This window comes from Cyprinodon tularosa, unplaced genomic scaffold (assembly GCF_016077235.1).
Source record: "Cyprinodon tularosa strain WSP-4 unplaced genomic scaffold, ASM1607723v1 ctg846, whole genome shotgun sequence".
Lineage (NCBI taxonomy): Eukaryota > Metazoa > Chordata > Actinopteri > Cyprinodontiformes > Cyprinodontidae > Cyprinodon > Cyprinodon tularosa.
In genome coordinates, this window is record NW_024039614.1 from 20,128 (window position 1) to 41,492 (window position 21,365).

General features: G+C 44.7%; 1 protein-coding gene across 7 annotated transcripts in view; it reads left to right on the forward strand.

The window, feature by feature from the left end:
• The first annotated feature begins 5,182 nt into the window (after window positions 1-5,182).
• LOC119775036 (protein SON) overlaps window positions 5,183-21,365 on the forward strand; it is a 33,590-nt gene continuing 17,407 nt past the window's right edge. For 2 of the 7 annotated variants that reach the window (XM_038272890.1, XM_038272897.1), the window contains exons 1-13: window positions 5,183-5,311; window positions 5,660-5,854; window positions 7,074-7,108; window positions 8,839-9,032; window positions 11,077-11,222; window positions 13,133-13,284; window positions 13,557-14,199; window positions 14,273-14,460; window positions 14,543-14,695; window positions 14,775-14,938; window positions 16,017-16,151; window positions 17,352-17,438; window positions 17,517-17,714. In XM_038272890.1, coding sequence (XP_038128818.1) covers window positions 5,229-5,311; window positions 5,660-5,854; window positions 7,074-7,108; window positions 8,839-9,032; window positions 11,077-11,222; window positions 13,133-13,284; window positions 13,557-14,199; window positions 14,273-14,460; window positions 14,543-14,695; window positions 14,775-14,938; window positions 16,017-16,151; window positions 17,352-17,438; window positions 17,517-17,714 — 2,373 coding nt within the window. In that variant the 5' untranslated portion in view covers window positions 5,183-5,228. The remainder of the gene's footprint in view (window positions 5,312-5,659; window positions 5,855-7,073; window positions 7,109-8,838; window positions 9,033-11,076; window positions 11,223-13,132; window positions 13,285-13,556; window positions 14,200-14,272; window positions 14,461-14,542; window positions 14,696-14,774; window positions 14,939-16,016; window positions 16,152-17,351; window positions 17,439-17,516; window positions 17,715-21,365) is intronic. The other 5 variants (XM_038272892.1, XM_038272896.1, XM_038272893.1 and 2 more) reach the window with 5 other exon arrangements.

The following is a 21,365-nucleotide window of genomic DNA, read 5'->3' on the forward strand; positions in this document are numbered from 1 at the left end:
GATTTTACTCTCGTAATTAAAGAAAATAAAAATCTCTGGCCTAGCCCTAAAACTCGGTCGCATCGTTGGACCAGAGCTGCTGCTTCTCTGAGCAGAAGGGAGTCGGCTCAGGTAGTTCAGGGGTATGGGGATCACAGTCATTAAAAACGTCTGAATTTGTCGATGTAAGTCAATAAAACAAATGAATTTACGATTTGTTCTTGTTTCCTGTTTTCAACCCCCACATACATGTGACATCATGTTTTTAGGTACTACACAGCTGGACTAAACTACAACAGAGACTGAGTCTAAACCCCGGATGGAGCTGCTACTGTTAAAGGTGAACTATATATCATGAACATTAAATGTTTGCTGAGCTGAGCTTTATAATCATCCATCAGTAGTTCTGGTTTTGTTCTTTTCTGGTTTATCAGTTAGAGAACAACCTGTAACCAGCGCTGATTGGTCATTTTTATTGTTAAAAAGCTGTGTCAGAACGTCCGCCCTAATCCCTGTATAGTGGTTACGCCATTTTAAATGACCTAAAGTCTACTGGATGAAAAAGCAGTGGACTCCCACAATGCACCTGGAGAAGTCCATGGCCAGTAGATATATGTCTACGGTCAATAGATATGTCCTAGAATCATGAGACCTGTTGTCACAGTAGCACATTGTTGTTACCCAACAGCGGCGACAAATGACCAAGATGGTGCAGGCACAGCGCGGTGGGGGCGGAGTCACGTGAGCAATGGGGAGTGAAAGATAGTGATCATCATCAGTCTGAACGGTCAGCTCACGGAGTTCACTATAAAGTCCACTATATAGTCCCCAGTCGGACACAGCCATGGGGTTACATGTCCTTCCTTCCTTCCTTCCTCCCTAACACAATATTTTAAACACTGAATTTTTTGCACCATGTTTTTACCTGGTGAAAAATCAGCTGAAAAAAAGTGGCCTCCAAATGTTTTGACCTTTTGGTGAAGTGAAGCCAAAGCAATCGACACTAGATGCAGCAGAGCAGCTTCTAGCCAATGAAATTAGCTCATTTGGTCAGAAAAACAAAGGCTCTGTTTGAATTCCTGGGACGCGTCCTTAGAAGGCCAGATTCGAAGGCCGATTACGTCATAGCGCGGCGCCAAGGTCTGGTCGGATTCCAAGTCTCCTCCTTATGCGGCCTTAAAATGCGTCCTTCGTTTTGCCAGATTAGACGGGTCCGATGTATCCTCGCTTTCCTTGGTTTACCCAGGATTCATTGCGAGACCAAGCAAGCCGGCTGCTCCGTGATCAGAGGAAAAAGGGAAATGGTGCCGAACAGTGGTGAATATTGGAAGTTCAGTTTAATATAATCCAGTCAGTGAATAGTTCCGTCTGAAATGAAAATAGTTGTTAATGGTTATAGAGTCAGATATGTGGCGGTAATGTTTGATTTATCTAAAGGTTTTTATCTGTTACTGTCTAAATGAGTTTGGCTGGAATTTAAGGACAGATTCTAATATACAGTGAGTCCAAGAAGTATTTGATCCCTTGCTGATTTTCTTCGTTTGCCCACTAATAAAGATGTGATCATTCTGCATGTTTAATGGAGAGACAGAATATCAAAAAGAAAATCCAGAATATAACTTTAAAGATTATATATTAATTAATTTGTATTTCATTGAGGGAAATAAGTATTTGATCCCTCTAGCTAAACACAGTCAATACTTAGTGGCAAAGCCTTTGTTAGCAAGTACAGCAGTGAGACGTTTGTTGTAGTTAACCACAAGTTTAGCACACACACCACGGGGAATTTTGGCCCACTCTTCTTAGCAGATCCTCTCTAAATCAGGAAGGATGGTGGGCTGTTGCTTGGCAACTCTGACCTTCAGCTCCCTCCATAGATTCTCAATCGGATTGAGGTCCTGAGACTGGCTGGGCCACTCCATGACCTTCATGTGATGTTTCTTGAGCCAATCCTTTGTTGCCTTTGCTGTATATTTCGGGTCGTTATCATGGTGGAAGACCCAACCACTTCCCATTTTCAGCTTCCTGGCAGAGGGGAGGAGGTTGTCCCTCAGGATTGTACGGTACATGGCTCCATCCATATTCCCAGTGATGCGCTGAAGTAGCCCTGTACCCTTGGAAGAGAAACACCCCCAAAACATTATGCCTCCACCTCCATGCTTGATGGTGGGCACAGTGTTCTTGGGGTCATAGGCAGCATTTTTCTTCCTCCACACATGGCGGGTATAGTTGAGGCCAAAAAGTTCAATTTTGGTCTCGTCTGACCACAGAACCTTCTAATAACTTGGTTCATCTTTCAGGTGATCATTGGCATACTTAAGGCGTGCCTCTACATGTGCCTTCTTGAGCAGGGGTACCTTTCGGGCACTGCAGGATGTTAGTCCATTGTTGCGCAAAGTGTTGCAAATTGTTTCCTTGCACACTGTGGTCTCAGCTGCCTTCAGGTCATTTACCAACTCCTGACGAGTGGTTGCAGGATTATTTCTGACCGTTCTCAGGAGCATTGTCACCCCACGAGGTGAAATCTTCTTTGGAGCACCAGGCCGAGGTCTGTTGATGGTCATGTTATACTCTTTAAATTTCCTAACAATTGCACCAATAGTTGTTACTTTCACATCCAACACCTTGCTAATCTTTTTGTAGCCCATTCCAGCTTTGTGGAGGTCAACAATCCTGACTCTGAGGTCCTGAGACAGCTCTTTGGTCTTACCCATGTTGGACACTTGAAATCTGTCAGATTGTCTGATTCTGTGAACAGGTGTTTTTCACACTAGTAGTGAGAACAGGTGGCTTCAGTTCAGGTAACAAGCTGATTGGGAGTGTCTAACTGCTCTGTGAAAGGCAGAACTCCTAATGCATACTGAGGGATCAAATACTTATTTCCCTCAATGAAATACAAATTAATCTATATTCTTTAAAGTTATATTCAGGATTTTCTTTTTTGATATTCTATCTCTCCATGTTAGAATACGTCTACCATTAAACGTGCAGAATGATCACATCTTTATTAGTGGGCAAACAAAGAAAATCAGCAAGGGATCAAATACTTCTTGGACTCACTGTATCTGCAGTGTGGGAACTATAAATTTGATAGGATTTTAATTTTATTGCTGTTTTGCACAATATGCTGACAGGACAGATGGACCCAGTATTCAAGGAGAGACAGTCAGTAGGAAAGTTCAAAACGTTTAATAAAACAAAACAAAAGCGGAGCTGTGGCTCGTGGACACTGCAGGCGGGGGGGCGCGGCACCGCCCAATCTCAGACACTCTGTAGTGGGAGAAACACAGGTAAGTGACCACGATCATCGGACAGAAGATTATCTGGCTTGGTCACTTACCTGGTTTAACAGTCCAGACCAAGAATGTCCCCAGTGCTGCAGTCCCAGAGGTCATGCTGGAAGCTGATCCTGGTCAGGGATCCAGAACAGACAGGATCCAGATCAGGCAGGAACAGAAACAGGTGGCAGGATCCAGACTTCCAGGCATCCACAGGCTCCCAGGAGGGTTCAGAGTCTGACTGGGACCAGAAGCATGACCAGGTGGTCACGCACAGGAGCAGACAGGATCAGGTGCAGACAGGCAGGCACAGTGGAAGAGGGTAGCCGAGACAGGACGTAGGAACCAGAACTTGAAGCAGGACTTTAAACTGGTCTCCTTCCTGGAGCCAGGCTTACTGAGATAAAAACTGAACCTCCCCACATAATGAGCCAAAAACCCAGAGGACTCCACGGGGGAGGAACAGTGGACGATCAGGAGACGAGACAAACACTAAAACCCTCTTTCCACTGGCTGCTAGGATCCAGGACATGAACCATAAACAAAAACTGAAACTAAAACGACAGGCTGACAGAAAGACAAGAAATGATCTGGCACTGAATGCTCAGGCTGAACTGAATATAACCAACAGGAAACAGGTGAGAGGAATAAATTATAATTGAGGCAGGGAGGGAAAACAACAGGTGAAAGGAATGACTAATTAACGGAGAGCAAACAGGCCAGCTCATGACATTTGCTTAACTAAGTATTTTTTGTTATTGAATATTAGAAATTTTGTAGATATATAATTTTTTTATACATACATTGCTTAGATTTACTTATATATTTCTACCCTTTTATAGAATAGAAAATCCCTTTATTGTCCCACAATGGGCAAATTTACAGCAGCAGAAAGATTATTGAAAATGGTCACACAAATGAGGACCTTAGAAAAATGTCTAAGAATAACATAATAGGGAAGAGTTAAAATATAAACAATAAAATTCTGTAAAGTGTTTTAACAATATAAAACTGGAGAATAAATAACCAATATGCAGCTATGGACATTTTTCCAGTAATGGATATTTGAAAATAGCAGCAACATCAGAGATGTGCAGAATGACAGCAGCAGGTTATTTAACTGACTGAGGTTTCTATCATTACATTTGATTTGATTAGTTCCTGCTCACGGTGGTTGGAACCTTTATTCCACTCAATAAAAAAGAAAGAAAGAAACAAATAGTTTTGAAAACTTCTGTATTCATTCTTTTCCTGCTTTGTGTGTCAACTTTCACGGTTGCTAAGCAACAGAGCATACGGCGGTAAAACCCGCAGAAGGGTAGACCTGTTTGAATTCACAGCCAAAACTCTTCCGGTCTCCTTATTTTCAAGGACTTTAAATTATCCAGTCTAGGTAGCATGAATTCGAACACAGCCATCATTGCTTCGCCTCAAGTTCATCAAAAGGTCAATACAATAGCAGCTAAATTTTCTTCAGGCAAATTTTTACCACATAAAAATTCAGTGTAAGGAATTCAATGTGTGAAAAAAGCTGTGTTTAAAATTCTGTTCTAAAAACAATTCAGTGTTTAAAATAAAATTTTCCATATTTATCATAAATTTCTCCTTATTCTTCCACTCCAACACAAACAGAAACGATCAATGGTCACTATCAGAGCTGTTAGACAGATGAGGAGGAGACAAGAAAATAAAGGGAAACAAATTATAAAAAATATACACATAATTAAAATTATTAATATTACTATATATTTTAAGTGTTACCTTGTAAATAAACTGTTTTTGTATTAAAGTAATGTAGTATAATAAAAGCTTCATGTTTTATGATGATAATAATTATTATCATTGTTATTGTATTATTTAATTTATTATTATAGCAGGGGCCAGAGAACGGTTCCATAAGCGGAACCTTCCTCCGCGCCCGAGCAGGTCGATGTTCCTACCCGGTCCTTTATTTTCATTGAACACCGAAACATGGCGGCCAATTTAGAGCAAATTTTCCAGGATTTTATTCTCCAAAAGATCCGAGAGATCGAGGAGCAGAAGAAAGAGAGAAGGTGCGTGAGCCTTTGTTTGTTTCAGGGGTTCTGGGAGCGCGTGCTGCTCTCTGCCTTCCGGTTCTGTCCTGCAGCCTGAGTAGAAGCCAGCGGGCTTCGGGGTGTTGGTAGGTAACCCTGCGGGCTGCAGGAGCGGCGGAGGCTCAAAGCTCTGCGTGTTCAGGCGTCTGGAAATAAAATCTGATGCTGAATGTAGAGATTCTGATGGGATTTAAGCCGTTAGTTGATCTACGGTGGGCGGGGAAGGACAAACTAAGCTACTGTCAGAAATCTGCCCCCCTGTAGCTGCCTTTAAAACGCTCCTGGAGCTTCAGACGGTAACATGTGATGTTCTGGTCCGGTTTGCAGCAGCGAGGCCGCCGAACCGGACCGGGAAGGTCCACATGAGGAGGCGGCAAAGCAGAGTTCTCCTAGAAACCAGGAGCAGGAGCCGTGGAGGAGACAGAAGAAACACAGGAGCAAGAAGAGGAGGAACCAGGAGGAGGAGGAGAGCAGCTGTGAGTCCGCAGCAGAGAGGGAGGAGGACCTGAAGCTCCGGCCAGGGTAAACAGAGTCTCCAGGCGGGGTTACCATGGTAACCAGAGCAGCTCTCTGGTCTAACAAACATGGCTGCCTTCTCATTCCTCCCCCTGATGGAGCTGACCAATCACAGCTCAGCTTTCATTTCACCCTTTTTCATTGAGTTTTGTTCTCTGTCTTCCTGCTTTCTATTCGATCTGTTCTATTTCATTCTATTCTGTTCTATTAGATTATGTTCTATTCTGTTCTATTTAAATCTATCCTATTCCATTCTGTCAGATTCTATTTCATTCTATTCTGTTCAGTTCTGTTCTATTTTTTTCATTGTTATATTCTATTCAGTTATATTCCGTTCTATTCTATTTGATTCTGTTCGATTCTGTTTTATTCTATTCTGCTGTATTCTGTTCTATTCAGTTAAATTCTATTATGTTGTGTTCTATTCCATTCTGTTTTGCTCTATTCGTTTCCATTCTATTCTGTTTTATTCCATTCTATTCAGTGATGTCATCTGATCGCATCCTCATTCAGTGATGTCATCTGATCGCTTCCTCATTCAATGATGTCATCTGATCGCATCCTCATTCAGTGATGTCATCTGATCGCATCCTCATTCAATGATGTCATCTGATCGCATCCTCATTCAATGATGTCATCTGATCGCATCCTCATTCAATGATGTCATCTGATCGCATCCTCATTCAGTGATGTCATCTGATCGCATCCTCATTCAGTGATGTCATCTGATCGCATCCTCATTCAATGATGTCATCTGATCGCATCCTCATCAGTGATGTCATCTGATCGCATCCTCATTCAATGATGTCATCTGATCGCATCCTCATTCAATGATGTCATCTGATCGCATCCTCATTCATTGATGTCATCTGATCGCATCCTCATTCATTGATGTCATCTGATCGCATCCTCATTCAATGATGTCATCTGATCGCATCCTCATTCATTGATGTCATCTGATCGCATCCTCATTCAGTGATGTCATCTGATCGCATCCTCATTCATTGATGTCATCTGATCGCATCCTCATTCAATGATGTCATCTGATCGCATCCTCATTCAATGATGTCATCTGATCGCATCCTCATTCAGTGATGTCATCTGATCGCATCCTCATTCAGTGATGTCATCTGATCGCATCCTCATTCAGTGATGTCGTCCTGTCGGTTTATTACATCTCATTTTTGTCTTTTACTCTTTATTTATCACATGTGTTTCCTTGTAGGAAAGGAGATCCGTCTGCAGAGACCAAAGACCAAGGTGAGTCTGTCACCGGAACGTTCCACGCCTCCGACGCACTGAAACACGAACTTATCAGTCTGAATGATTCTGGATTAGAAACGTTCCAATCTTTTATTTTGCGTCATGGCAGCTGATTCTGTGTTATGATCCTGATTCTGATTGGTTGTCTGGGAGTTTTAGAAGCTCCTCTGTCCACCTGTGAGCACGGCAGGCAGGTTGTCATGCTGTGGGCCTGTTTTCTGAGCATCTAGAACATTGATCCGTCTGATCTAGATCCGTCAGAGTTCCTGGTTCATCCAGATTAAATCTGCTGCTTTAATCTGCAGCTACCAGTTATTATATTCTACTCCTGATCAGTTGGGGGATAGACCGAACTGGTTGAACTGGGAGGTCGAAAAGAGGAAGAAATGCTAATTGTTTGTAGAATATTTGGCAGCATCAGAATCAAAGCTTGTTCTTCCAGGATGTTCTATAAACGCGGAGTCTATATGTCTATAAAGATAAGCGGCAAAACGACGGAATGGAGGTGTTTGAGTGCAGGGCTGCAGCTAACTATCAGTGTATTAATCGATTAAAAGTCGGATAGCCTGATACTTTTCCAGGTAGGGCATATTGACGAACTAAGATTTATTTATTTATTTTTTCTGTAAAATTCAAAATGTTTGGTATAATTCCTGCTATAAGCGGGTTCCTCTGTCAGCTAATAGCATGTTTTAGGGTCTCTGCACTTCATTTAACGATTAATCGATTACTAAATTCGTTTACGATTATTTCAACAGTAGATTAATCCGATTAATTTCTTTCAGCGCTGTTTGAGTTAAAGTCCACTTCTAGCGAAGCAGTGCGCTAACGTCACTGGGCTGGACCAAAACTGGCCGTAGCTATCGATCTTTGAATTCTACATAGATTTAATGGAAACGCGACAATTCGTGGGAAACTCTGAAGAAGTTTTTTCGTGCTACGATGCGTTTTTTTTTTTCCGTCCGTATTGAAATTGTCAGATTTCACACGGGGGGGGAAAAATTGCGTGTTGTGTGAACATCAATCTGATGTCATGGTGTGTTCCATTCATCCCAAGCTGATGTGACAAGATGTCCCCGACTTCACATTCAAGATGGCCACTCCTCGTGCTAACAGTAGTTAGCCTTTCCCTCTTTGGCCATCAGGTTTTGTTGGTTCGTTACTGCTAGCATGCCCAGAATGATGATGATTTTTTTTTTCCCCGTCCGTATTGTAATTCGCAAAAACTGCAATGGAAATGTTTTTGTTTTTTTCCCGCGTCAGGTGATCATCAATATGATGTCACGGTGTGTTCCATTTGTCCCACGCTGCTAAAAATTGGAAAGTCGCTCCAACAAGAGAGTCCCCGTCTTCACATTCAAGATGGCCGCCCCTCACTCCAACAGTAGTTATCCTTTCCCTCGGTTCGGCGCTGCTAACGGACCCAGAATGCTGCATAGAAAAGTGTCCGATAGTTGCATCAGTAGCCATGGCAATGTCTATAAGCTGGAAACTAAAATAGCCTACCTCAAAATTCAGCCGAAAAAGACGACAAGAAGTTAAAGGGAGGCGGCCTGTTTTTTAGCTAGCTGTTGTGCGAAAAAACATTCCTGCGTCATTTTAGCCGTGTTTCTTTTCGAATGAGGCCGTAAATGTGAAATTACACGTTGCTAACATCGTCAGGAGTTTTGAGGACGGAAACGTAGCCAATGACGACTGAAACACGCTGATCTCTGACCTGTTCGCAGGGGAGGATCATGGCAGGAAGTCCAGGTCCCACAGAGAGCGCTCGGCGGGAAAAAAGAAGAAGAAGAAGAAGAAAAAGAAAAAGAAGAAGAAGAGAAGGAGAAGTGAAGAGAACACATCTGGTTCGGATTCAGAGGCGGCGTCGCAGCAGAAGGTTGACGGACGGTTGCAGCTGCCGGATATAATCCCCAAACAGGTACGACTGCTACAAGCTAATGCAAAGCTAAAGTCGCTCAGAAACAAGAATCTTTGTCTTTAATTCCTGATTTCAATTTATTTATCGCAATAATTCACAATAATGATGCATCAGTTGTTTAAATGGTTAATTAGATTGAGAAACAAACAGGAAGTTGGGGAACAGAGAGGAACAGGAAGTTCCCTCAGTTCCTGCTGAGTCCTAGGAGGACAGAGGAGCATTGCCACAGATCCTTCCTTTCCTGCTTGATTCAGTCCTTCCTTCCTTTCCTCCTAGATTCCTTCCTTCCTTCCTTTCTTTCCTCCTAGATTCCTTCCTTCCTTTCTTTCCTTCTAGATTCCTTCCTTCCTTCCTTTCTTTCCTCCTAGATTCCTTCCTTCCTTTCCCCCTCGATTCAGTCTTTCCTTTCCTCCTAGATTACTTCCTTCCTTCCCTCCTAGATTCCTTCCTTCCTTTCTTTCCTCCTAGATTCCTTCCTTTCTTTCCTCCTAGATTCCTTCCCTCCTAGATTCCTTCCTTCCTTTCCTCCTAGATTCCTTCCTTCCTTTCCCCCTCGATTCAGTCTTTCCTTTCCTCCTAGATTCCTTCCTTTCTTTCCTCCTAGATTCCTTCCCTCCTAGATTCCTTCCTTCCTTTCCCCTTCGATTCAGTCTTTCCTTTCCTCCTAGATTCCTTCCTTCCTTCCTAGATTCCTTCCTTCCTTCCTTTCCTCCTAGATTCCTTCCTTTCCTCCTTGATTCCTTCCTTCCTTCCTTTTCTCCTAGATTCCTTCCTTCCTTCCTTCCTTCCTAGATTCCTTCCTTCCTTTCCTCCTAGATTCCTTCCTTCCTTCCTTTCCCCCTAGTTTCCTCCCTTTCCTGCCAGATTCCTTCCTTCCTTCCTTCCTTCCTAGATTCCTTCCTTCCTTTCCTCCTAGATTCCTTCCTTCCTTTCCTCCTTGATTCCTTCCTCTCTTCCTATCCTCCTAGTTTCCTTCCTTTCCTGCCAGATTCCTTCCTTTCTAGCTAAGGTTCTAGGTGGTATAGCCTCTCAGTCGAAGGTGTAGATGATCTAATGAAAGGTCTCTGATGAGGATCAGTTCTGCTTGCAGAACTCTCGTATCCTCATGGTTCTGGAGGTCTGCTTCCTGTGTGTTTCCCTCCTAGCAGCACAGGCTGCTATGGTCACTCTCTAACTAACCAGGCTGTCTGTTATGCTGAGAGGTTCTTTCTGTGTTCCAAAGGGCTTTGCTGCCATCTAGTGGACGGAGCTCTATACAGCAGTTTACTTATTTCCATGATGAATACTTTTATTTTAGAATAAAGATTCTCTGATTAATGGAGCTTCTGCTTTACAGGAAGATGAAGTGTTTTAATAGTTATTTTTATATAAATGGGCCTGGAGTTACTTTATAAACTGGTTTCATTAAACTCAGCCTGCAGGATGAAGGAGCTATAGAGCAATAGATCACAGATTCCTTTGGGTTTAAGGAGAGAATTGCATACAAGTCATTTCTGAAAAACTGTTTGGAAATGTCCTTCCTTGCTTCCCTCCTAGGTTCCTTCCTTCCCTCCTAGGTTCCTTCCCTCCCCACGAGATCCAGTCCTCCCTTTCCTCCTTGATTCAGTCTTTTCTTCATTTCCTCCTAGATTTTGTTCCTTCTTTCCTCCTCGATTCAATCTTTCCTTTCCTCCTATATTGCTTCCTTCCTTCATTTCCTGCTTGCTTCAGTCCTTTATTCTTTTCCTGCTAGGTTCCTTCCTGACTTCCTTCCATCCTAGGTTCCTTCCTTTCTTTCTAGCTAACAGATCACAGCCTCTCACATACACCCCCCGTTTGGATCCGATGGATCACCTCCAGTCCTGAAGACGATCAAATGATCCGATGTTCATTTCCTGCTCACTTTAGTTTGAACCCTGGGTCACCTCTGGGTTTTTTTATTAACCGCTCTGATTTCAGACCATAAGTCATTCTTCTTTTCTTACCTCCATATTCTGAACCTTCCTGTCGTCTTAAAGTTTTGTTTCTGATGTTATCGTGTTTCTGGTTCCCCACCTGGAAACAGGACAGCTCCAGTAAAGCAGGTGAAACCCGACTGGGCAGCAGGAGCCCGTCTTCTCCGCCACATTTCCAGGGAGACGTCCCCCCGGCGCCGGGACACCACTGCCAAAGCCCAGCGCTCCCCTCACCGTGCCATCCCACTGAAACCAGGTATTAGACCGCACCCAGAGACTGGAGACACTGAAGGGGATTCAGTGCAAGGGATCCTGCTGCAATACAGCTGTGAGGATTTAAAAAAACTGAAACTTCATTTTAAAACTTGAAAAAAATGCTGGGCCCATCGCGTTTTAAACGTTTGCTACAAAGCAATCTTTTCTGTTATTCCTAGTTAGCCTGGCATCGTTTGGATCTCCTGGTTTAGTGAAATCTGAGGGGGTTCAGTTAGCCGGGCGAGGGGGCCGAACAGACGCCCCTGTGGTGCTCCGTTTTAGAGGGTCCAGGTTAGAGGGTGGTTGCTGGGAACTTCCTTTTTAAGAGGTTTAGTGATCAGAACAAGTAGTTGCAGCTTTAGCATCGCACCAATGTTCATGAACGCAGTGTGTTAAGCCGGGCATACACTGTACGATTTTTTGCCGTTTTCGGGACGATTCTCCAGTATAATACAGGTGCTAACGAGGGATGATTAGCTTCTCACGACCACCTCCCGATCAGGAATTGTCAGGAAAATTCCAAAAAGTAAAAAATAAAAAAAATAAATCCACTGGACTTTGTTTCTAAGTTTAAAGACGTTTTGCGTTCCATCCAGGAAGCTTTTCGATTCAAACGTCAGAATTAAGCCGGGCATAAACTGTACGATTTTTTTTATTTTTTCCTTTTCAGGCCAATTTTCCTGTCGTGCGAGAATTTTTCGATTGGGCCAAGTTTTAGCCTCATCGCGAGTCGTGTAGTATACAGGGGCTAACGAGGGACGATTAGCTTCTCACGACCACCTCCCGATCAGGAATCGTAAATTCAGGAAAAAGTAAAAGACAATCCACTGGACTTTGTTTCCAAGTTTGAAGACTTTTCACTTTCCATCTAAGAAGATTTTTCAATTCAAAATGTCAGAATTAAGCGGGGCATACACTGTACGATTTTATTTTTCGCAGTTTTCGGGCCGGTTCTCAAGCCATGTGACATTTTTCGATTGGGCAGAGTTTCAGCCTGATGGCGCTTTGCTTGTTGTGTAGTATACAGGGGCTAACGAGGGGTGATTAGCCTCTAACGACCACCTCCCGATCACGAATAGTAAGGTCGGGAGAAAATTCCCCAAAAAAGTTCAAATCAATCCTCTGGACTTTGTTTCCAAGTTTAAAGACGTTTCTCTTCCATCCAGGAAGATTTTTCAATTCAAAATGTCAGAAATAGTGTTTAGTTCCAGGCTTTATCCAGCAGCCCAACAAAGCCTGGTTTTAGTTTAGAAAACATGCAAATAGAAACGGATGAACGGGTCCCCCCCCTTGGAATGGGGGTCGTTTGGCTTCTTTGTTAGCCTGCAATGCCCCATACCTGTCTATGTCTCTGAAAGGGGGGTCATTAGAGGGAATTGTTGGCCTGGCTGAATAAATGAATCCACCCCCCTCTGTTTAATGTCTTAACATAGATGGCTTCCTTCACGCCCCTTTCAAATCACCTGTCTTCTTAGTCTTTGGAGGACCAGAATGTTCACTTTTTGGACAGTCTTTGTCCATCAGGTGTAGATGTACCCAGAGTCTTTTCCAGAGGAGGGCGCACTTCTGTGTTTGAGATTTTCAGAGACCCTAGAAACATATGGGAAGGCGATGTTTTCACGTTCAATACTTTCACCGTTATGTTCTGAAGACATAACGGTCTGCCGTCCTAAAGTCGCATCAGCGCGTTGGTTTGCATACGTACATGGTGAGCTGTGAACTTTTAAACCCTGCAGTTTCATCGTAAAGTTCGAACCGTAGCTCTGTATAATGACTGAAAGAATCGCAGAGTGTATACCCGGCTTTAAATGATCTCTATTAAAACCAAGCGAGGGGATTGCTGCGAGTTGCATCAATCCCTCCTCCTGGGTGTAATATCTAACACAGAAGTTCTATTCTGGCGTGTTGTAGGCTATCTGAGAACCAGAGAGGAAATCCTCACGAAGTGGTTCCCTCGGAGAGGCTTTGTTCTCCTGAGAGAGAGTTCGGTTTGTCCCAGAGGTCCCCGCGGGCCGAGGAGAGGACAGAGTCGGCTAACGATCCAGACCCTTCCAACAGACCAGGTGAGAACCTTGAATCGGTACTAGCATAAATCAATCAACACAGAGCTGCTCTACTTTCCTACAGCCCAGATGTTCTCCTCCGGTTCTAAAGATCCGAAGCAGGTAGCAACATCCTTAGCTTCCCTCTTTATCCCAGAGTGTCTCCTGGTAAATTCAAATCCTCTGGCTCTTCTTCACCTTCTGAAGGTTCTGGTTCCTAACTGTCTGCCCAAGGTAGAGTGACCTTAGCGCCCATTCTGATGGTTTTATGTGTCCAAATCTGAACGTTTTAGGTTCCGGTTCATCTGAACGGCAGAGACCCGTAGAACCGGACCAGAAGCCAAACGTCGTTCAGCCTAAAGCCTCAGAAAAGTCCAGGTCCAAGGACAGGTCACCTTCAGGGAAGAAAAGGACTCGGTCCAGGTCCCCGCGCAAGGACAGAGGAAGGAAGTCATCCAAGAAGGGGAAAAGATCCAAATCCCCCTACAGGAGTTACCGGAGGAAGTCCAGAAGCCGCTCGGCAAGGAGGAAGTCCAGGAGCCGCTCGGCAAGGAGGAAGTCCAGGAGCCGCTCGGCAAGGAGGAAGTCCAGGAGCCGCTCGGCAAGGAGGAAGTCCAGGAGCCGCTCGGCAAGGAGGAAGTCCAGGAGCCGCTCGGCAAGGAGGAAGTCCAGGAGCCGCTCGGCAAGGAGGAAGTCTAAGTCCAGGAGCCGCTCGGCAAGGAGGAAGTCCAGGTCCAGGAGCCGCTCGGCAAGGAGGAAGTCCAGGTCCAGGAGCCGCTCGGCAAGGAGGAAGTCTAAGTCCAGGAGCCGCTCTGCAAGGAGGAAGTCCAGGTCCGGGAGCCGCTCTGCAAGGAGGAAGTCCAGGTCCGGGAGCCGCTCGGCGAGGAGGAAGTCCAAGTCCAGGAGCCGCTCTGCGAGGAGGAAGTCCAGGTCAAGGTAGGGGTGGTGCTTCTTCCTCTGCGACCATCTTTAGCTCTGAGCTAACGTTGCTATTTCGGTTGGTGTGTAGGTCAGCCCACCGGTCCTCCCGGAGAACCCGCTCACGCTCGGCGTCGCGTGGCCGCAGGAGGCCCCCCTACAGCCAGAGGGACCGCTGGAAACGCGAGCCCAGCCGCTCCCCCCTTCTCATCCTGCGCAAGAAGCGGTCGCCTCCGAGGAAGGAGCGCAGCGCCAGCCCCAAGCGCATCAGTGAACTGGGTGAGATGTTCCGCATCCCTGCCGTCTGTCTCGGCGCTGGGCGAACGCCGCCGCGGCTCAACGTCTCTGTTTGTTTCCTCAGATAAGGAGCAGCTCCTGGAAATAGCCAAGGCCAACGCCGCCGCCATGTGTGTGAAGGCCGGCATGCCCGTCCCCGCCAGCCTCAGGTCGGCCATGCTGCCTCTGGCGCTGCCCGGCGTAGCCATGAACGCTGCCATGGCCAGCATGACCGCCGGTACGGATGATGGCTGATTTAACGAGTCTCTGCTACGTTTTATCCGCTGCTGTCTGAGCCTCCGTCTCCGTCTCTGCAGCTTCTGTGACGGCGGCGCTGTCCAACATGGGAACTCTGTCCTGGCTGCTGCCGGTGCCCTCTGTCAGTAACAAGCCCGTCCAGGCCAACATGGCCGCCCTGGAGGAAGTGAAGAGGAAAGTGGCAAAGCAGGCTAACAGTATTAGCATTAAGGAGTTTACTGATGTAAGAGCCTGGATCAGATGCTTTCTAAATGTGTTTAAAGTTTGGTCCTATATGTTAAAAAAAAAAAAATTATAAATTATTTTAGGACTGAAGGGTTTTGGCTGAAGATGATTTCGCACAGAATCTACTCTGTCCTAATTAATCAGAAATTAATTGTCATTAAAAGCAGAAGAAACAAAACAGGGCAGTAGTGGTGCTAAAAACAGTGATGCTAAACATTGATGCTACAAAATTAGGCTAAACGATGCAAAGAAATTAGGCTAAACGGTGATGCTAACAAGTGAAGGTTAACAGTAATGCTAAACGATGCTAAACAGTGATGCTAAACAATTATGCTAAACAGTGATGCTAACAAGTGAAGGTTAACAGTAATGCTAAATGATGCTAAACAGTGATGCTAAACAATTATGCTAAACAGTGATGCTAACAAGTGAAGGTTAACAGTAATGCACAATGATGCTAAACGGTGATGCTAAACAATTATGCTAAACAGTGATGCTAAACAATGATGCTAAACAGTAATGCTTAACAATGATGCTAAACAGTGATGCTAACAAGTGAGGGTTAACAGTAATGCTAAATGATGCTAAACAGTAATGCTAAATGATGCTAAACAATAATGCTAAAGGATGCTAAACAGTGATGCTAAAATTGACCCCAAAAACACTAATGCTAAGCAGTGATGCTATTAAATGAGGCTACACAATGATGTTAAACAATGATGCAAAATATTAGGCTTAATAGTGCTGCTAAAAAGTGGCGCTAAACACTCTGATGCTAAGCAGTGATGCTAACCAGTAATGCCAAACAGTAATGCTAAACAATGATGTAAAAAATGAGCCTACAGAGTTATGCTAACAACTGAAACTAAACAGTAATGCAAAACAATGATGTTAACAGTGATGCTAAATACTAATACTAAACAATGATGCAAAAATTTGTATATATAATATATATATATATTATGCTACTAATAGAGAAAAATAAATTTTCTTCAGCTAATAGTGATAAGCTAACAAGTTTGGAAATCTCAGACTGAGGAAAATGATGAAGTGGTTTAAACTTTCTCTGTTTTCAGAAATGCAAGATGATTGCAGACAGCACAGGAGAGCTTCCTGTGGCCCTACCTCACGTTTCAGACGAAGAAGACGATGGAAAACTCTTCGGAGGAGCCGCCATTCGAGAACAAAAAGTCATCAACTTCAATATAAGTGTAAGTTTGATTTCCTTTCTAATCTCTGAACCACTGATTCCAGGACTCCTCTCTCTGGATCGGAACATCTCCATGGTTCATTTGGGAAGTTTTAATGGTCCCACTCTGATGGATCTGTGGAAACGTTTTAGGGACAGGATCAGTTTGTGTACAGTTAGCTTTATGACCACATGCTGTTAAGCTAGCGCTACACCCTGTGGCTGGAAGGGACGCTAGAATGGTCACAGAGCTCCTGTTTAAAATCAGGGCTGCTACAGCCTCAGAAACATCACCCACAGCAGCCTCATGGTCTGGCTGTTAACCCCCTCTTCTGGAAAAGGAAACGCGAGCTTTAGCTTTACAAGGCTAATTAGCACATTAGCTAGAGTCTTAGTTTTGTTCCACAATGGCAGCTCGGCCTGCTCCAGCGAGCCACTAAAACTGTTCTACATCAGAATCAGATTTTTTTTTTTTATATCACATCCAGTTAGTCACAGTCAGAGAAACAGGACTACACTGGAAAACAGGCCAAGCTCCAACATCTAGAAACAAAGGTGTTGATGGCAGCAGCACAGCTGATATTTCTCTCCAGGATGGAGTCACAGCCAAACAGGAACAGACCAGATGAAGCTACTATGAGAAAAAGCAGAGAGAGCAGAACGTTAGAGATTGAACTAATAGATTCTGCAGAGTGGGAGAATAGAGATAGAATGATGAAAAAGGGGTCCCTATGTCCTCCAGCAGTATAAGCTTATAGCAGCAGAACTATAGAGATAGCTCAGGATAACCTGAGCCACTCTAACTAGAAGCTTTATCAAATTCAGCCCTGATTCTCTGCAGTTAACATGCTGGTGTTGATTTTAAAAAGGTTTAATTTCTCAGTTTAAGGTCAAATAAATCATAAATGTTAATGGATTAAATGCCATTCTAATGTGCTGCATGCAGACATGATGGTTGTGGAGTTGATTTGTTCAGCTGTGTGTTAATTACTTGATAAGTGCGCAGCATTATGAGCTGTACACCAATTAAAAAATGTTATTTTTCTAAAGATGAATTTAGTTTTCGTGTACAGCAGCCATTTGAAGGGGTCTTAAAACTGATTGGTGGATCTGAAGGTTTTCTGTTGCCCAGAAAGTTCAAATATGTTGAAAACAGAACAATCAAAATGATAAAAATGGGTTTAATAACTTGGAAATGCTTTTGTTTTTCTGTCACCGTCAGAACACGACGGTGCGCCCGTCGGCGTGGAGCGACGTAGACATGGCCAAGGAGTTTCCTGTGTCGTCGGGGTCCCAGCATCGTAAGAAGGTCTGGATGAGACCAGGTTCATTCTCTCTTTGTTTCAAGCCATTTCTCTCTTATAACGTGGCGTATGGTGACCCGTAGGAGGGCGAGGGAGTGGTGGCCTATGGAGAGTGGGTTCCAGTGGAGAAGACGGCTGAGAAAGCTACTTTTCCTTCCAAGAAGGCCCCCCCAGCGGCGTGTGACGCGGCTGTGGCGGATCCAGGGTTAGCAGACGTCGGCGAGCAGCAGCCACCGCCGCTTCCCGACAGCGATAGCGTGTTCCCGGAAACACGGCAGCAGGTAAGACTTTTTGAAAAGCTTCCTGGATGGAAGAGAAACGTCTTCAAACTTGGAAACAAAGTCCAGCCGATTGATTTTAACTTTTTAGAAATGATAATGACCTGGATGACTTCACTAGCATGTCGCTAGCCTAACCTGCCGATTTAGCGCTAACCGACCAATCAGAGGACAGAAAATCCTGACGTAGAGGCAGGACTCTAAATATAAAATCTGATTGGTGGTAACATTAGCCAGCTCTGCTGATGCTGAAGGCGCTGGGCAGATTAGATGACATAGCAACACACTGAGGCTATAATCTGATTGGACGAAAAATCTAACAACCAGGTAAATGTAATGAAGATAACGGATTGTTTGGAATAAATTAGTACAGTTGGAAAGAAGAAATGAAAGTTTGTTCCTTTGAAGGCCCTGACTGACCACCACTGCTGAAACCTGAGACCTGTCCATATAAACCTTTATTTAGCCACAGTTTGGTGTTTTAACCACTTTAATCTAACAAAAAAAGATGTAATGTTTTATCTTAGTTGATAAAAATTCCACAGATCCACATGTCGGTTCACTTCTGAACCAGCAGGTGGTGCTAGACTTCTTTAAGCCAGTTCTGTTCAGTTTCTGAAGTTCATCCCTTTATAAATAAAAACTGATAAACACCATTTAGATCTAAAATTATATGTTTATTCTTTTTGTTTAGCTCTTTAAATTTTGAGAAATGTCTAATAAGCAACATATTTTGGTGTTTGGTGGAATGAAGGATATTTTTACAAAGGATTAGGGTGATGACACATAGGCCTTCCTGCGCTAGGAAGGGTTTGATGACTTAACGCCTCGTGGCGTTGATGAGCTCTAAAGACGGAGGAGGAGCTGCAGAGGTCAGAGGTCACCCAGCCAGCCGAGGTGATGGGAGCAGGAAGCAGCTGCTCCTGGTGTTTGACAAGCGAGCGGGTGGGCTGTAGGGGGGGGGGGAGTAATGAGATCAGCCATCAGCGCTGACAGCGATCACGCATCTCTGACAACACACAGACGGTTAGCTGCCCCTGATGCTGCTGCTGCTGGTTTCATTTACATCTGAGTGGAGGAGCAAATATGTCTGCTTCCAGCTGGAATCTGCTGGTGAAGATTCTCATCATCCATGTCATAATCATTCCAGAAAAAGTTAAAATCAATCCACTGGACTTTGATTCCAAGAAACTTAACGGCAGAGCATCCGAGATCCGTCACCTAAAGGATGTAATGGTTTGTTTAAGACGGAGCGGCCGATGTTCAATCAGAGCTGTGCTGAGTGAAAAGGCAAAGTTAGATCCGACTCATCGGAGCTGCACTTCACTGATCTAAAGTGTTTGCTCCTCATTTCAGCAAATAGGAGCATTTCTGCCCAGGAAAGGGAGATAATGAGTTATTATACACTTAGAATAAGATCAAGGAGACCTTTGTGGTGGAGGACGTCTGCCTCGGTTAGTGCATTTAGGAGAAAAAAGAAAGAAAGTAGAACATGTTTAACGTAAAGGTAAAGGTAAAGTCTGGTAATACTGATATGTCATAGCATCTTGATTCATATGTCGCAGCTAATATACGCAAAGGTTGAAATCAGAATCCTTTCCTTTCCCATTGAGTTGCGTCCCAGTGTTCACGGGGATGGACGTCTGTGTCTTCGGCAGGCGTAGAGCTAACAGAACTGGCAGCGTTGCGAGGCGAGGGCTCAAACATGTACGGCTGGAAGCCTTCTACACCAAACCAAGCTTCTGCCGCCCTGGCGTCCTCTTCCACAACATCTTCGTCCCCGCTTTCCTCCTCTAAATAAAAAATGGATGACGGAGGAGACTCATCCACGACCTCCGACACTAAACTCTCCTCCTCTTGCATGTTTCCTCTGTCCATAGCGTTTCTTGACAGCGTCGTTTCTAAGTCACCAATTTAGTGCTACTTGGTCCCAATGGAATTTCCCATTGGGAACCTGTTAGCACTAAGATGCTAACTGGTTAGCAAAATGCTTCCCACAAACCGGCCACAACCAAACTTGCTTGGGAACCCGCCCAATTTTAAAAATCGACCAACCACATTCCCTTTATTCACTCATGTAAAGTCGGGCACCACTTGGGAGAATTCAGAAATGCAATAGTTGGAATGGCCGCTTCCCTACGACTAAAGAATTTTAATTATTTTCAATAAACCATGGAAACCCTGTTTTGTGAGCCAGCTAGCATCTAGCCGTCATGAGGAGGAAACCCTGTTTTGTGAGTGAGCTAGCATCTAGCCGTCATGAGGAGGAAACCGTGTTTTGTGAGTGAGCTAGCATCTAGCCGTCATGAGGAGGAAACCCTGTTTTGTGAGTGAGCTAGCATCTAGCCATCATGAGGAGGAAACGCTGTTTTGTGAGTGAGCTAGCATCTAGCCGTCATGAGGAGGAAACGCTGTTTTGTGAGTGAGCTAGCATCTAGCCGTCATGAGGAGGAAACGCTGTTTTGTGAGTGAGCTAGCATCAAGCCGTCATGAGGAGGAAACCCTGTTTTGTGAGTGAGCTAGCATCTAGCCGTCATGAGGAGGAAACCCTGTTTTGTGAGTGAGCTAGCATCTAGCCGTCATGAGGAGGAAACCCTGTTTTGTGAGTGAGCTAGCATCTAGCCTTCATGAGGAGGAAACCCTGTTTTGTGAGTGAGCTAGCATCTAGCCGTCATGAGGAGGAAACCCTGTTTTGTGAGTGAGCTAGCATCTAGCCGTCATGAGGAGGAAACCCTGTTTTGTGAGTGAGCTAGCATCTAGCCGTCATGAGGAGGAAACCGTGTTTTGTGAGTGAGCTAGCATCTAGCCGTCATGAGGAGGAAACCCTGTTTTGTGAGTGAGCTAGCATCTAGCCGTCATGAGGAGGAAACCCTGTTTTGTGAGCCAGCTAGCATCTAGCCGTCATGAGGAGGAAACCCTGTTTTGTGAGTGAGCTAGCATCTAGCCGTCATGAGGAGGAAACCCTGTTTTGTGAGCCAGCTAGCATCTAGCCGTCATGAGGAGGAAACCCTGTTTTGTGAGTGAGCTAGCATCTAGCCGTCATGAGGAGGAAACGCTGTTTTGTGAGTGAGCTAGCATCTAGCCGTCATGAGGAGGAAACCCTGTTTTGTGAGTGAGCTAGCATCTAGCCGTCATGAGGAGGAAACCCTGTTTTGTGAGTGAGCTAGCATCAAGCCGTCATGAGGAGGAAACCCTGTTTTGTGAGTGAGCTAGCATCTAGCCGTCATGAGGAGGAAACCCTGTTTTGTGAGTGAGCTAGCATCTAGCCGTCATGAGGAGGAAACCCTGTTTTGTGAGTGAGCTAGCATCTAGCCGTCATGAGGAGGAAACCGTGTTTTGTGAGTGAGCTAGCATCTAGCCGTCATGAGGAGGAAACCCTGTTTTGTGAGTGAGCTAGCATCTAGCCGTCATGAGGAGGAAACGCTGTTTTGTGAGTGAGCTAGCATCTAGCCGTCATGAGGAGGAAACCGCTGTTTTGTGAGTGAGCTAGCATCTAGCCGTCATGAGGAGGAAACGCCTGTTTTGTGAGTGAGCTAGCATCAAGCCGTCATGAGGAGGAAACCCTGTTTTGTGAGTGAGCTAGCATCTAGCCGTCATGAGGAGGAAACCCTGTTTTGTGAGTGAGCTAGCATCTAGCCGTCATGAGGAGGAAAC